Source organism: Misgurnus anguillicaudatus, chromosome 2 (assembly GCF_027580225.2).
Source record: "Misgurnus anguillicaudatus chromosome 2, ASM2758022v2, whole genome shotgun sequence".
Lineage (NCBI taxonomy): Eukaryota > Metazoa > Chordata > Actinopteri > Cypriniformes > Cobitidae > Misgurnus > Misgurnus anguillicaudatus.
The window spans coordinates 11,485,651-11,502,113 of NC_073338.2; the positions used below are offsets into that span (position 1 = coordinate 11,485,651).

General features: G+C 36.6%; 1 protein-coding gene across 2 annotated transcripts in view; it reads left to right on the top strand.

Moving 5' to 3' along the window:
* Positions 1 to 12,595, top strand: part of fyco1b (FYVE and coiled-coil domain autophagy adaptor 1b) — a 28,772-nt gene extending 16,177 nt beyond the window's left edge. The window contains exons 13-18 of one of the 2 annotated variants that reach the window (XM_055201348.2): positions 480 to 652; positions 881 to 1,001; positions 2,515 to 2,607; positions 3,156 to 3,366; positions 10,743 to 10,852; positions 10,941 to 12,595. In XM_055201348.2, coding sequence (XP_055057323.2) covers positions 480 to 652; positions 881 to 1,001; positions 2,515 to 2,607; positions 3,156 to 3,366; positions 10,743 to 10,852; positions 10,941 to 11,016 — 784 coding nt within the window. In that variant the 3' untranslated portion in view covers positions 11,017 to 12,595. The remainder of the gene's footprint in view (positions 1 to 479; positions 653 to 880; positions 1,002 to 2,514; positions 2,608 to 3,155; positions 3,367 to 10,742; positions 10,853 to 10,940) is intronic. The other variant, XM_055201349.2, reaches the window with a different exon arrangement.
* Positions 12,596 to 16,463: the final 3,868 nt, after the last annotated feature.

The window sequence follows — 16,463 nt, forward strand, 5'->3', positions numbered from 1 at the left end:
GCAAGTGTGCGTTTCACGTCACGTGTGACCTTTCAATGTGATTACGTAATTAGTAAGGTTGCGCTGGCATGCCACACAGCTTGTGCAAGAAGAGTTGTTTAGAAGTAAAACAATTTTGGGGGGGGCGACGATGATGATTTTTTTCGCTAGATAAGACCCTTATGCCTCGGTTGGGATCGTTTAGAGCCCTTTGAAGCTATATTGACACTGTAAACTGTTGAGGTCCACTATATTGAAAAAAATCCTGTAATTTTTTCCACAAAAAACTTAATTTATTCTCGACTAACAAAGAAAGACATAAACGTCTTGTTTGACATGTGGTGAGTAAATGATCAGAATTTTTTTGTCACATACAACAGAGATTTTTTGTACATATTACACCACAGGCTTCTCATTGGGCCATTTTTACTTGCTTTGGCAGTAATGAAGTCAGTGGTAATGGGTTATGTTAGACATCACGTTTGTATAATGTGTTTTAGGATATGCGGCCGTCCCTTCTGTTACAACTGCTGCAGTCATGTGGCGAGTGCTCAGCAGGGCGGCCCCAAAGTGCGATGCTGTAAGGACTGCTTCACTCACAACAACATCCCACAGGTGGATTCGAGTACTCCCAAATCAAGTCCCACCAGAACCAGCAGATATGGCGTCAAATGTGAGAGAACATAAATATTATTTTGAAAATATTACATTGTGATCAATGACAATGAATACCAAATTGTTCAAATAATTACAGCATTCATACATGACTTATATATCATCCATATATTTGCTAGATGGTACATTAGGATATGAAACAGTGAATAAATGACTCACTGCACAGAAGTGAGTCATTTATCGGTGTGTGGATCACGGGCTGTAATTTTGCGTGTTTTCCACAAAGGGGAGCCGAAGTCTCCTCAGCCAGACGATGCAGCGTTTGACGTGATCTCAGAAGATGAAGTGAGCTCTGTCCACGACAGTTCACTGTACACCACCGCACTGTCCTCAGAGTCAGAACAACTGTAAGATACACCAACACATTACTCCTATCATAAGTTTGAATTACAAGAGCATTTTTGTGTTTTCCTCACAATGTAACGTGTCAGGTTATTCTTCATTGTGAGAATAATATGTAGGTCAACCCAGCACACATAAATGCATTTCCTTCCTGTTAGCACAAATCCTCTCCACTAATTTAAATGTAAACACAACACATCAAATTAAATAAAAATTTCATTAGTTTCATTATTTGATTTATTTTCATTTGTCAGCGTCAATTTGACATGATTGGAAATGAATGCATCCTAATGTATTTCTAACTATATCAAAATTTTCCTTCAAAATCAAAAGCCTCATCAGTTGAATGAATTTTATTTACGTGGCAAATTTCCATGTAAAATTATTACATTAGGTCAATGTAAAAATAGTTTACATTGCATTTAACAAACATGATCACATATTTTAAAGAGCACCTATTTCATTGCTAAAAACAATGTTATTTTGTGTATTTGGTATAATACAATGTGTTCACAGGGTTTATGGTTTACAAAACACATTATTTTCCACATACCGTACATTTTTGTAGCACCAGATTTCACTCTCTTCCTGAAACACACGGATTTGGAAAGCTCGGTGTCCCTGATTTGCCAGCTAATCTGTACGTTGTGATTGGCCCGAATACCTCTGACGTCAGACGGAAATGTGACGCTTATTACCATGTTTGAAAGATTCGCTCACAATGCAACGCTAACAGGAGTTAATTTACAGGCTGTGAGGAATTATGATAATGTCGGTCAACATCACCAATCCCAGGAAGTAAACTGTTGCCTACAAACTGTGTGTTTGTTATAGTCCAAGAAAAGAGATTTACGTTGGAAATGATAATTCGCGTCATCGTTTACTTTTAAGGTAATAATTTTCGTGGAAATTTGCCACGTAATTTAAATAAATTCAACTAATGAGACATTTAAGTGTATTATTAGAGGTTTTTAGTGATGTTTTATGCCTTTTATGATTCATTTATATTTGCAGTAATTTTCACACACTATATGCAGAATTAAAGGAAATACGACAGTTTTTTAATATTTTACTGTGTTCTTGCCTCAACTTGGACAAATTGATGCATGCCTATCTGTTTTCAATGCGTGCACCTAATCTTTGTGCAGGGTCTCGTGAATGTGTTGGCATTTAGCCTGGCCCCATTCATTCCTATGGCTCCAAATAGGGATGAATTTAGAAGCCACCAAACACTTCCATGTTTTCCCCATTTAAAGACTGTTACATGAGTAGTTACACGAGTAAGTATGGTGGCACAAAATAAAACTTTTGTTTGGAGCCGTGGGAATGAATGGGGCTGGGCTGGGTGCTGACGCATTCAAGAAACGCTGTGCAGGGTTAAAAGTGCACGCATGGAAGAAGATAGGTATGTATTAATTAATCTAAGTTGAGGTAAGAACATAAAAAATATAAAAAAACGGTGGTGTTTCCCTTTAACAAAAATGTATAATAAATATAAATGTATGCATGTCTGTAAAGCAGCAGTGACGTCACAACCACAGAGGACTCGGACGAGCTGATTGGCTCTGCTCAGGATGCGGAGATCCACCTGCTGAAAACTGGAGAGATGACGTAAGACACACAACCTTTATACTGATGCACATGTTAAAAGGATAGTTCAGCAAAAAATGAAAATTTACTCACCCTCAAACATCCAAGATATATATTTCTCCTTTAAATGAGTTATATTAGAAAGTGTCTTGGCTCTTTGAAGCTTTGTATTGGTAGTATATGGTGCTGTAAATTTTGCAGCCCAAAAAAGTACGTCCATCAATGCGGCTCAAGTGGGTTAATAAAGGCCTTCTGGGGGTAATTGATCCAAATATGTAATAAAAATATCCATATATACAACTATAATAACTAGCTCACGTACTGTACTAGGTACAGTAATGGTCTACTGTAATGCCTGCTTAAAGGCGGGGTGCATGATTTCTGAAAGCCAATGTTGATATTTGGAATCACTTAACCAAACACGCCCTTAACCATGTTGGTTAGTAGACATGCCCCTTACTGCTGATTGGCTACACGTGTGTTTTGGTACTCGGCCCGACTCGTTTTTGTATGGGGTCCATATGTTTCTAATTACATGTTTATAATGAGCATTACTGTCTGTTTCTCAGGTTGAGTGTGGAGTACAGCCTGGAGGATGTGGTTCAGTTTGGTGGTGAGTTCAGAGAACTCTTCATCAAGTCCAGCTGTTACAGCGTTGTTCTCATAACTGCTGCTCATCCTGGTCATACGATCAGCTGGATCTTCTCCTCTAAAACCAAGAGCATCGCCTTCAGTGTAGTGTACAGAGAGAAGAAAGACACGCCTCTGGAGCAGGCTAAGGTAACAACATTTTCCAGAATCTGTGCCGTATTTAAAGTCTTTTTCCACAGCGTTTTAAGTTTGCTAATTATCTGTGATTTCACTTTGGAGAACACATGCGTGCATTTTAGTTTATGATAAGATCACAATGAGCGCTTGATGCCCTGTTCATTCATGCTTATGAATGATCTCAGCTTCAGCACGGATAGTGACGAGCTCCCTGACATTTCGTCATTAATGTTGATCTGCTTTTAAATCCCTGTGTCAATAAGCTCAACCATAACATTTTGTTGCGATGACACGAAGCGTCCTCACTACGGCACAGCCCTTAAAGAAATATTCCATTTTCTTAAAAGAAAAATCCAGATAATTTACTCACCACCATGTCATCCAAAATGTTGGTGTCTTTCTTTGTTCAGTCGGGAGGAAGTTGTGTTTTTTGAGGTAAACATTGCAGGATTTTTCTCATTTTGGTGGACTTTAATGGAGCCCAACATTTAACACTTAACAGTTTTTTTCAACGGAGTTTCAATAGACTATAAACAATCCCAAACGAGGCATAAGGGTCTTATCTAGCGAAACGATTGTCATTTTTGTCAAGAAAAATAATAAATATACACTTTTAAACCACAACTTCTCGTCTAAATCCGGTCGTGATGCGCCAGCGTGACCCCGCGCAATACGTCATGACGTCAAGAGGTCACAGAGGACGCACGCGAAACTCCGCCCCCCTGTGTTTACAAATGTGTTGAAAGAGGACCATTCCTACGTTGTTGTATGTGGAATGATGCTAATTAATGTCTTTGTGTCAATTTATTGTTTACAATGGTCCGCAAATGTGCGTTTTATATATGTTACACGTGACCTCCCTACGTCACTACGCATTTACGATAGGTCGCACTGGACCGGACCTAGACGAAAAGTTGTGGTTTAAAAGAGCATATTTGTTATTTTTCTTGTCAAAAATGACAATCGTTTTGCTAGATAAGATCCTTATGCCTTGTTTGGGATTGTTTATAGTCCTTTGAAACTCCGTTGAAAAAAACTGTTAAGTGTTAAGTTAGTATTAAATGTTGGGCTCTATTAAAGTCCATTAAAATGAGAAAAATCCTGCAATGTTTTCCTCAAAAAACATAATTTCTTCTGGACTGAACAAAGTAAGACATCGACATTTTAGATGACATGGTGGTGAGTAAATTATCTGGATTTTTCTTTTAAGAAAATGGAATATTCCTTTAAGGCATTTTTGCTGCGTCTTTGTTCACACAGAATGCTTTCAGTGAGTGTTACGGCAATGTTACTAGGCCTTTTTTACGGGAGCGATCCCAGAACATTTTAAGGAATGTGTTTGTGTTGACACAGAAGCCTCTCTGCCAAGTTCACAGACATTTTCTGGGACTAAAATGCTGTGTGAATGGGGTTAAAGACATCTGTGGCCGGTTGAATAAACATAACTACTACGTTAAAGGGCCATTTAAACAATGTTTTTAACCGAAACAGGAATATTTTCATGCGTTTCGCTGCTTGTTTTTATATCCAAGATTGTTTATTGTCATTATACAAACCACAGCGTTTTCCAGTCCAAATTTGAGAAAACAAGCGTTGATGTCATGTATTACGTGTTTAGTCTACAGGCATGCGTCAGTAGGGGAGAGCGAGGCACAACCTAGCATTGTTTGGCTTAGGCTCTATCATTCAAAGAATATTTAAGTTAGATGAATAATTTTTTTACACAATCAACACATACATCTCTGCTACAAATGAACACTTAAAGTTTGTTTGTGGGATCTACCGTTATCATACAATTACACTTAAAATGACAGGAGTGCAAACGTTACAACTTACCACAGAGGGTTTGTTGTAACACCTGCTAGAAAATTTGGTTAAAAGACAAATAATTTATTCTGTCTATATGCTAAAGGTGGACATTGTTTATATATCTGCCTATAATAGATAGATATCCACACATTCATCCATCCATGATCCTTCATCTAAACATCCTTGTATTAAGCATCAATGTATATAAAGAGTTTTTTTTTAAAGGGCACACTTAAGACTAAAAAAAATCATAATTGTGAATTATTTCCTCTAATATTGTAGTAGTAGTTATCATTTTGATGAATTGTATTTACATTGTTTTCATTTCATTATCATTGTATACCTGAGGTTTCATTGTAACACTGTGTGACAACTAACCCTGTTGTGTAAAAATGTTTCAATCCCAGCTATCAGTTAATAAGAGTTGCTGTCATGTTTCAAAATGGTGTTATGTTTTAGGTAACAAGACATTGATTAAAGTAATATAATAATATAATGACGTACACACCCAACTCAGAAATTTGAAAAAAACATACGATTAAAAAGTAACTTTCATGCCTCCACAACACTGGATCAGAAAAAAAGTGGTGGGAAAAATCTAATAACAAAGAAATTACAAACATTTATAAAAAAGAACAGAGTTGCAGAGTTAGTAAGGTCCAAAATTAGCATTAGGTACAGAAATCTAATCAAATGAATAATAACACCGTCTTTATTGTATGAATTAAATATAATAATTATTTTTTAGAGCTACAGAAATGATTTTCTCTTTGTCTTGGGTTGTTTGATTAACATTATGTCACGACAGGGTAGGAGAGACAGGACGCAAACGCAAGGTTCAAAATAAATAACATTTAATAATAAAAACACGAGGGCAGACATGGTGAAGGCAGGAACACAGGAACATGAACACAGGGACATTAACACAGGAACAGACAGGGTATCAATGACAATGATCCAGCAGTGAGCAAACAGAAGACAGAGGTATATATACACACACAGACTAAATGACAAACAGGTGTGATGAGGCAGGTAATTAATCAATGAATGTCCAGGTGATAACAATCGGAACAGAGACAAGACATGACACGGATTAACCGTGACATTACCCTCCCCTCTACGAGTGGCTACCAGACACTCACATAAAACAACAAAAACAAAGTCTGGTAGCGAGAGTCCAAGGGAGGGGTGGAGGGCTTGGGGACCCTGGCGAAGCCGGCAGCCGCCGGGATGAGACCAACAGGACGGTTGGCCGGACTGCGCCAGGAGAACCGGAGCGATCGCTCCGAGAACCGAGGCAGACGAATTACCCCCCTCCTGGGAATCGTCGACGATCAGATGCCCCCGGAAATCATCTCCCATCCCCTCGCGGAAACGGAGACCCTCGGTAGCCACCCCGGGGAAATGATCGGGCGTGGTCCGTTCCGGATCCCCCTGCGAGCAGGATGGTGGTCCTCCGAGGGACCGTCGACGACGACTCAACCGTTGGGGGACCGCCTGGGCCGATCCTCCTCCCGCAGGAGCGAGCGATCGCTCACGGTGGTCCCCAAGAGACATCGGGGCTGATGGGGAATGAACCCCGATGTCACTACTCCCCCTCGACGAAACTCCTGGGGGAGCCGCCCTCCGTGAACCTGCTGCGTCCAGTTTGGCTGGATCATTCTGTCACGACCGGGTAGGAGAGACAGGACGCAAACGCAAGGTTCAAAATAAATAACATTTAATAATAAAAACACGAGGGCTGACAAGGTGAAGGCAGGAACACAGGAACATGAACACAGGAACATTAACACAGGAACAGACAGGGTATCAATGACAATGATCCAGCAGTGAGCAAACAGAAGACAGAGGTATATATACACACACAGACTAAATGACAAACAGGTGTGATGAGGCAGGTAATTAATCAATGAATGTCCAGGTGATAACAATCGGAACAGAGACAAGACATGACACGGATTAACCGTGACACATTAATGATACAGACTTACTTGAGGTTACTGTCTCTTTAAGATAAGCACAGACTGGTTTCTGCCTCTAATCTATACATGGGCATTTAAGACATAAACAAATGTTTTTATTAGAAAAAGAATACTGTGGAGATCATTTTGTTTGTATGTGTCAAGAACAGAAACATTTTATGTTCGATTGCTTTTTGAAACGCGTCTCTCTGTGTGTTCACTTTTGAGTGCACTTAAACCCGCGCTCGCACACACAGACGGAGGGCAAATTCCAAACAGCGCAACATAAACAGTTGCTCCACATTAAAACGTTACGTTGATTTTCATTTGCTCTATTCAGCTATTTTTTAACGACTACAGTTTGAGACACAGTAGCGCAACTCTGTCTAAAGTTTACACATCCAGAGTTCTGATCTTTAAAGGGCATAGTTGGACCGGACACATTAAACCGCATGTGTGTCTGAACATACAGAAAACTGCTTAATTTAGCGCCTTTTTGTGGATAAAATGTTTAAAATCACTTGAGTGTTAACATTTGCAAGCCTTTGAAACACGTGCAACTTTCCATTTAAAAAATTGCATATTAATCCGCGAATTGCATGCAAGCCGAACCGTGGGTTGTGATCCGTATGGATCACGGATCGACTGCGATCCATCACACCACTCCAATATACTGAATTTATTAACGCTTCTCTGATAACATTTTGCTGCTTTTTTGTCCAGGGTCACTTGTAGTATGAACCTATTATTAACCTGATTGTTTGTATTTATAGCTTTGTAGAAGTATGCGTATGTGCGCAGACGTTTCTCTACAAAGTAACACTAGTTGTGTTTCCATCATTCTTCAAATTGCAATAGCTAATTGAAAATGCACCCAATGCAAACACAGCAATTTTGCATAATCTATATATCACAAAAAAAAAACGTTTTACGCTCTGGTGAGTTTTTTCCAGGCAATGGTTTTTCGAATGACAACTAAATCATGGTTTAGTCACATATCACTGATTAAATTGAAACGCTGTCATTTCACAAGTTTTTTGACAACATTTAGAAAAAACGCTATAAGGTTTTGCGTTAATCTTTAATAGAAACGCAGCTACTGACAACTAATTGCCTGGTACACTTAATACAGAGTTTTAGTTGTTTTCGTGAATCTGTGTCAACACTGATAACGTTGTCGTGTGTACGTAAAATTCTCCAAAAACGCAAAGTACAAACTTTTCCATTTTTACTACATTGTGGTTGTGTAAACGCAGCATCAGTATGTGCCTTAGCGGTAGGGATGGGCGATATGACCTAAAATCCATATTGCTTTATACATTGCAGCCTCTTGCGATAGCGATATGTATTGCAATATAATAATTTCAATAGACTTGTTTCAGAACAGGTTATACAGGGAGTGCAGAATTACTAGGCAAGTTGTATTTTTGAAGATTACTTTTGTTATTGTACAACTACAGTGCTCTTGGTCAATTCAAAATGTTAACAAACCCTCAAACCTGAACATTTAAGTAGTAAAAGTGAAATTTTGGCTTTATTAAGAGAATATTTCTATGTACATCATCATTAGGCAACTATTAGTGTGCAGAATTATTAGGCAACTAAATGAAAAACAAAGATTTTACCATCTCACTTGTTTTTTTTTTCACTTGTTAAAGTGAGAATAATAAACAGACTCTATATTTACAAAAAAAATTAATAAAACAATAAAAAATAAAAAAAGATATAGACTCAGTGACCAGTATAGCCACCCTTCTTTTCGATAACAGTCACAAGCCTTCCATTCACGGATTCAGTCCGTTTCTTGATCTGATCTGAACCAACATTTGTGCAGACGCAACCACAGCCTCCCAGACACTGTTCAGAGAGGTGTAAGGTTTACCTTCACTGAAAATGTCCTGTTTAAGAAGGCCTCAAAGGTTCTCATTAGGGTTTAAGTCAGGTGAAGAAGGGGCCATGGCATTAGTTTTTCACCTTTAAGGCCTTTACTGGCCAGCCACTCAGTTGAGTACTTGTGATGTATGTGATGGAGCGTTGTCTTACAAAATAATCAGTCTTCTTGAAAGATGCAAACTTTTTCCTGTACCACTGCTTGAAGAAAGTGTCTTCTACATTACAGGCAGGCAGGCACAGACAGGTATTATTAAACATGAGCTTGTTGGACCTTTTTTTAGGTTGAAAATGGAAATAAAAAACAACTATCAGACCTACTGCCAATTTTTAGAAGACACTTTCTTCAAGCAGTGGTACAGGAAAAAATCTGCATCTTTCAAGAAGACTTTTTTATGCAAGACAACGCTTCAGCACATGCATCAAGAGTACTCCACTGCATGGCTGGCCAGTAAAGGCCTTAAAGGTGAAAAACGAATGACATGGCCCCTTCTTCACCTGACTTAAACCCTATTGAGACCTTTTGATCCCTTCTTAAGCAGGACATTTTCGGTGGAGGTGAACGGTGCACCTCTCTGGGCAGTGTCTGGGGGGCTGTGGTTGCGTCTGCGCAGGGTGGTGGTTCGGACGGGATCAAGAGACTGTCTGGATCCGTGACTGGAGGGCTTGTGGCTGTTGTCGAGGAGAAGGGTGGCTGTACTGGTCACTGAGTCTGTGTCTTTTTTATTTTTTATTGTTTTATGGTTTTTTTTGTAAATGTAGAGTTTGTTTGTTGTTCTCACTTTGACGGGTGAAGGGGGAACACGTGAGATGGTGGAATCTTTGTTTTTCATTTGGTTGCCTGGTGGTTCTGCACACTGGTGGTTGCCTAGTGGTGATGTACATAGAAATATTCTCTTAAGAAAGCCAACATTTCACTTTTACTACTTAAATGTTCAGGTTTGAGGGTTTGTTAACATTTTGAATTGACCAAGAGCACTGTAGTTGTACAATAACAAAAGTAATCCTCAAAAATACAACTTGCCTAATAATTCTGCACTCCCTGTATATCGCGCGTGGAGCAGCAGTTAACTTATGTAACTTATGGCTTAAATCCAAAAAATAGATGTTGCTTCGGTCTTTTTCACGAGTTCCTCTGTTCGCTGACGCTTTCATCCATGTTTATTCGGCTGCAGCTCGTGGCTGTAAAGTTCGCGGGTAGATTGTGTCATCAACATGCATTATCCCACGTAGGGATGAAACACACTCTGTTTTTCCATTTTTTGCCAATGGGGTAAGCAAAAAATCTTGAACATTTTTCTTAAACACTTAATTCAAGAAAAATTTGCTTACCCCCTATTGGCAGATTTTTTTGCAACTTAAATTAAGATGCTTTTTCTTGATGATCAAAACGACCCAAGAAAATAAGTCTATTTTCTAGACCAAAAATATCAAATTTAAAAGTGATTTTGTGCCTAAAACCAGCTCATCAACTTAAAGCATCTTAATTTAAGAATTCTTAGATATTTTTACTGAAAACAAGTTTTCTTGAAAATATTTTTTTTGCAGTGCAGTCTTACTTTTTGGATTGAAACTATAGACCAATCGACCTTTTATGTAACTGACTTGGAGTTATGACTTTAGAAAACAAATAGATAACCAACATGTAAGACTAGTCTGCTCCACCAGTCATAGGACAGCTGTAGAAATTTTAATGAATGATCTCCAAACCTAATGCAACTTTTTCAGGTTCTGATCCCTCTGACAAGATGCAACTCTCACAAGGAAACCATTCAGGGTCAGCTGAAGGTCAGGAACCCTGGAGAATTCACCCTCATCTTTGACAACTCCTTCTCCAGGTCTGCACTGCCATGCATTTATTTCTTCAACAAATGTCCTATCATCTACTGTCATTGAGTTATGAATAATTATTGTTCCTGTTTGCAGGTTTCTTTCAAAGAAAGTCCTCTACAAACTGACTATAGAGACGCCAGAGGTCCACAATGGAAGTGATTCTCCTTAAACAGGAAAACATCTCATGCACACACACACATATATATATATTTATAAAGCCAAGTGGGCATTGCTGCTTTGAAGGAATTTTGTGGCCTTATAAGGAAAAAAATCAAGAATATGCTTTTATATTTCTTAGTTTTAACCCCAAAACTAAGAAAAAAATTAATAAATATTAGTTTAAACAGATTAAACATATTGTAGGACTATTTTGCAATATTACTTTATATATTTAAACATATGTCAATGCAGTATTGGTTATACTGCTGTTGCTTTAAATAAAAAAATCACTGTACTTTAGTATTTTTATCACAGAAAAACAAATGACTATATTAAAAAATTAAGAATGTAATAACAATAATCTCTTAAAATAATATGAACAATTGACACATTACAGTTACGACAATTTCAGGGAAAAGGGCATTTTTTGTCATTAAACTATTGTCACAATTGTAAATTTTTTATATAAAAATAAGCTTCAGTTTTCCTGTTTGGGTAAAAAAATGATCCAGTCAAATGATCATATAATTAAAAAATAATGTACTGCCACAAGTGCAAACTTTAATAGACGTATTATTTTTAGACTTAACAACCACGCTGACAAATTTAACACTGAAACATGAAGGATGTGGACAAGAAAAAAATAAATGAAGCCCACAAGTAAAGCTGTGTGGTCAGGAGGGAAATGTCCATGTCTATATGAAGGATTTGATTGCAGATTATGCACTACATAAAAGCTTTATATATTTTTGAAGTGAGATTTACTATAGCTACTAATGTGACTTTAGTGTATGGACAGATACGTCCGTCTGTCTGTTTGACATTCCTTTATGCCAAATATTCAACTTGCACAAATGCATAAAATGGGAAAAATGTTTGGAGCCTTAATGGATTTATAAATGGAAAAATACCAAACGTTTGCATCAATGTAAACTCAAATAAATAATAAAATGCTGGGTTATTTTCAACCCAATGTTGGGTCAAAAAGGGACGAAGCCAACCCGTTGTAATTTAACTTATGCTGTGTTGTTTCAAACCAAAGTGCTGGGTTGTTAACTCGTTATTAGGTCAAATATAGACATTTACGGCTTGTTTTTTTCCTTTTTGACCCAGAGTTGGGTTGAAAATAACCCAGAAGTCATTAATGAACAAATCTATTTTTCTTATGAGATTACAGATACTCTAGTGCTCTTTTTAAAGGTCTTAAGTAATTACGATTTCTATGCAGACGTAATATTTGTATTCATAAAAGGGTAATTACGATGTGTAATAAGTCTTAAATGTTTATGTCATGCAAACATTTATGAGCTGCTTTGTGTTTTGCATTAATAAGGTTTTGTTTGTAGAAAGTAATGATGATAGAAATAACAGCAGCTCATGTTAGATGCTGTAAATGACACTTTGACTATTGTATGTTACATTTTCGTTGGTTCTCCACTGTTGCACTTTCTAAATGTTTTTTAGAGTCTAATACGGTACTAATCAAGACAGAGAAACTAGTTTTAATATTCTGTCTAATTTCTGTATGCGGCTAATATTGCGGCTGGTTTGAAATGAAGCTATTGAATTAAACCTTCTCATTCGTGTGATTCTTTCTTTTATCTTTAATTTCACTTTATTTCCATAAACATCCTTCTCCTCGGGCAGCATTAATATGTCACCCTGTCTGTGAAAATCAAGCTAAGGTCATAAAATTATCCCACATACTGTAATGTAAAGAACATACTGTGAAAATATATTCTTGAGATCTTTAATATTGACCGAGTAAGGTCATCAAAGATTGAAATCAATGTGAAATCAAACTTTGATGCTCTTAATCATTATTATATTGAGACTTTAACCTGGATTTCACAGACAGGGTCACATATCTGTTGGTTTAAAAGTATATGCAATTACTTAAATTTTATATTAATGTATCGAGATGCTATGTAAAGGATAATGTGGCAGCTGGTTGTTATCACAGAAATAAGCCTTGACAGTTTGATCAAGACCCGACACGAAGCGAAGGGTTATTTTGTGATAACAACCGGCTGCCTGTACATTATTCTGCTTATAACACAGCTACATAAGTAATGTAAGGAACATTAAATATTGATTTGTAATTAGCCGTTTACTTTTAAGATAAGACATTCAAATGTCACAAACACACTATTTAATCATTTGTAAATATATATAGTCATTCTATATTTACACTGTAAAAAAATACTTTGCTGCCTTAATATTTTTTGTTGAATCGGCTCGGATTTACAAGTCATTTCAACTTTCTATTATTTATCTTGACTAGGGAGTTGTTATAACTACAGGTGAGTTGTTATAACTTATAAAATTAAGTTAGCTTTTCTCAACTATATTTTTTAAGTTGTGACAACTCGTCTCTGTTGACATGACTTGTAAATTTGAGTTGATTTAACGTAACAATTGAGGCAGCAAAGTATTTTTTACAGTGTAGGGATACATTTTATGTTAGCCAAAAAGATAGAAAATCAGTATTCTATATTGATGAATTAACTAGTTGGTTGAATATTATATCCCCATAATTGATTATTTGGCAATCTGAAGCTCTAATGACTTTTTAAATATATTAATGTAAATCAACATTTGATTTATTATTTTGTCAACTGTGTTACGGACAAATGCTGTCACATAAAACATGCGAATTAAGTACCACATGTTTGATAACACATCTGTTTGAAGGTTTTTGAGGATATCTCTCCTAACTGATTTGAAAATTATGATTTTGGGGCTTCATAATGGGTGATTCAATATGTATTTTTGTGGGATGCCATTATGAAGGATGAAACTTTTCTTTAACATAAACCCACATTATGCTGAATTAAGTGTTATTCACAATCCTTACCCAAGACTTCCACATCTTTTTTTCTGATAGTTCACATTTAAAAGATTTATGACATGAAAACAACACAGTTGACGACAAATGAGTAACACAATTGACAGGACGCATTAAAGTTTCTCAGCAGCAGATAAACCCATCTCTCTAAAACACAAATCATTCTGTTTAATATTAGGGTAAGCTTATTTCAAATCATGGAGTCATATCGAATTTATGAATACTCCATGAAATCATTGCAATATATATGGGCGGTTTCCCGGACAGGGTGAAGGTTAATCCAGGACTAGGCCTTATTTATATTAGGTAATTTTAAGAAGTTTTTACAAACCTACCTTACAAAAAACACTACAGGTGTGCATCTTAAGCCAAAACAATGTCAACGAAATATATATAATAACACTAATGCAAATATTATTATAAAGGTGAATAAAGTTTTATGACACCTTTTTTCATTATTTATTCTTCAAACCATTCCACCATATGGCTGTATTCATGGCGAGAACTGGTTAATCCATACACAGGTTGATCCACACAAATTAATCCATACACGGGTTGATCCACACAAGTTAATCCATACACAGGTTGATCCACACAAGTTAATCCATACACTGGTCGATTTAAACAAGTTAACACAGGTTGGGGAGGAGCCATTATGACACTTCAAGTTGTAAGGACTTGTACAGTAACATCACAACACTTTTTCAGTGATGACTAGCAGAAACAGATATATGGAAAATCTGTTATAATAATCCTAGAGTACACATTACAGTAATTGCTGTGTAATGACAACAGTTTGTGATTTTTTTTTTATCTACAACACTTAGTGTGAGCATAAATTAACACAGAATTGCCAACATTTTCATCAACTCTAATGCTTGTTTATGGGTAACACAGTTGACATTGTAGGGCAGTTGACGGTCAGTCAATCTACTCTATGTGCAGACAATAATATAGATATTATATTGAAGAGGAGATGTTATGACTTTAAATTTCCCTCTAAAAAAGGAAGGTACATACCTTGATGTTGGACTTGTGATTTTGAAACAAACCATTGCTGATTTATAGGGGTTTTATTGTTTTATTTTTCTCGAGCATACGCAAAATGGGGGATTTAATGTAGATGCATGAGCAAAATATTTTTAAAAATAATTTTTTTATTTAATTATATTTATAGACAACAGAAACATGTATTTTAGAGCTAATCTAAAGAGCAAAACCTCACATTTACCAAATGGGACAGCACAAAACCAGCAAATTCTAGTATAGAATAGTATTTTTATTTTTGCAAGATAAAAGATGGATATCTGTTGGATTTTAAATTAATGAATTAGAAAACTCCTCTGATATTAAAGTGATCACTTTTAGTGAACAAAAAATACAAAAAAATCAAATCAACATATATTTTTATGCTACTTTAACTTAAAAAATTAAATTAAACAATTTCAACTTGTTTTTATATGTCAAATATTTACGGGTCAAAACTTAAAATATTAGCTTGCGAAACCAAGTTGTTTTTACTTCATGCTGCATTTTTTTTATGTTATTAAAAGACATATTTATATTTATTTTTTATGTAATATTAAACTGTACCTGTCAAAATAATTTGCAGTGTCTCTGTTACCTTGTGTTATTCGTTTTGAGAGGTTAATATAACTGCAAATGTTGCAGAATTAAGCATTTCAACGAGTTGTGTAATAAATTGCTTTAATAATAACCTATACAAATAATTCCACCATTTTACACCCTGCAATATGTTTCTTTAAAATAAATGTTTTTCTTTCTTTTAACTTTGTACTCAACATCATCCCTTTACCATGGTAAAAATCCCTGCAGTGCACTGCTTTTTTCTCTGTCTGGCCAACCATCTGCTCCAAACATATTCTGATGTTCTCTGCGGTGATTATGTCTCTATGTATCCACTAAGGATATTGATTATTCCCAGGCATTGCTTCATCCAATCAGTAGCAGGATGCTGTTGCCCTTGGTTACAGCATCCAGCTCTGCAGAGAGCGCGGGTGTCGTTCAGCTCGTGGTGAAGTGTGTCTGAACACGGTGTGTTTGCGGTGCAGTCCAGACCGTTTCCCAAGGTTAATGATCCTATTGTAAATCAGATCACATCCTGTGACCAGCGTGCAATGATCAGAGATTTACTCGCATACAGTGAGAGAGCGAGAGGGAGAGAAAACTGAGGGAGGGCGTGCTAAAAAAATGTGAGTTGAATAACAATCACATTTAAAAACAGCGACTTGCACTCCAAGGTTGCAACTGTGCATTGAGTATTGGAAGGTCAAATGTGTACAGTAATGTGATTCGTTGTAGCTGATACACACATTTTCTACCATATCTGTTATTCATCATAAAGATTTCACAGTTTACTACCCATAATGCAGTGTGATTGATTTAATCTCACATTTCCAGTGTGATAAATGAACCACCCCAAATTTTAACATCTTGACTCTTGGCAACTCTCGGCAGTTAATGTATGCTAAGCAATAGGGGGCAGTCTTACACATAACAATTGTTACTACTGGACTGCACCTGTTAGATAACAATCAATGAGACGTTCTGATTCATGAAAGTGCATTCATTAAAACAATCAAAGGCAG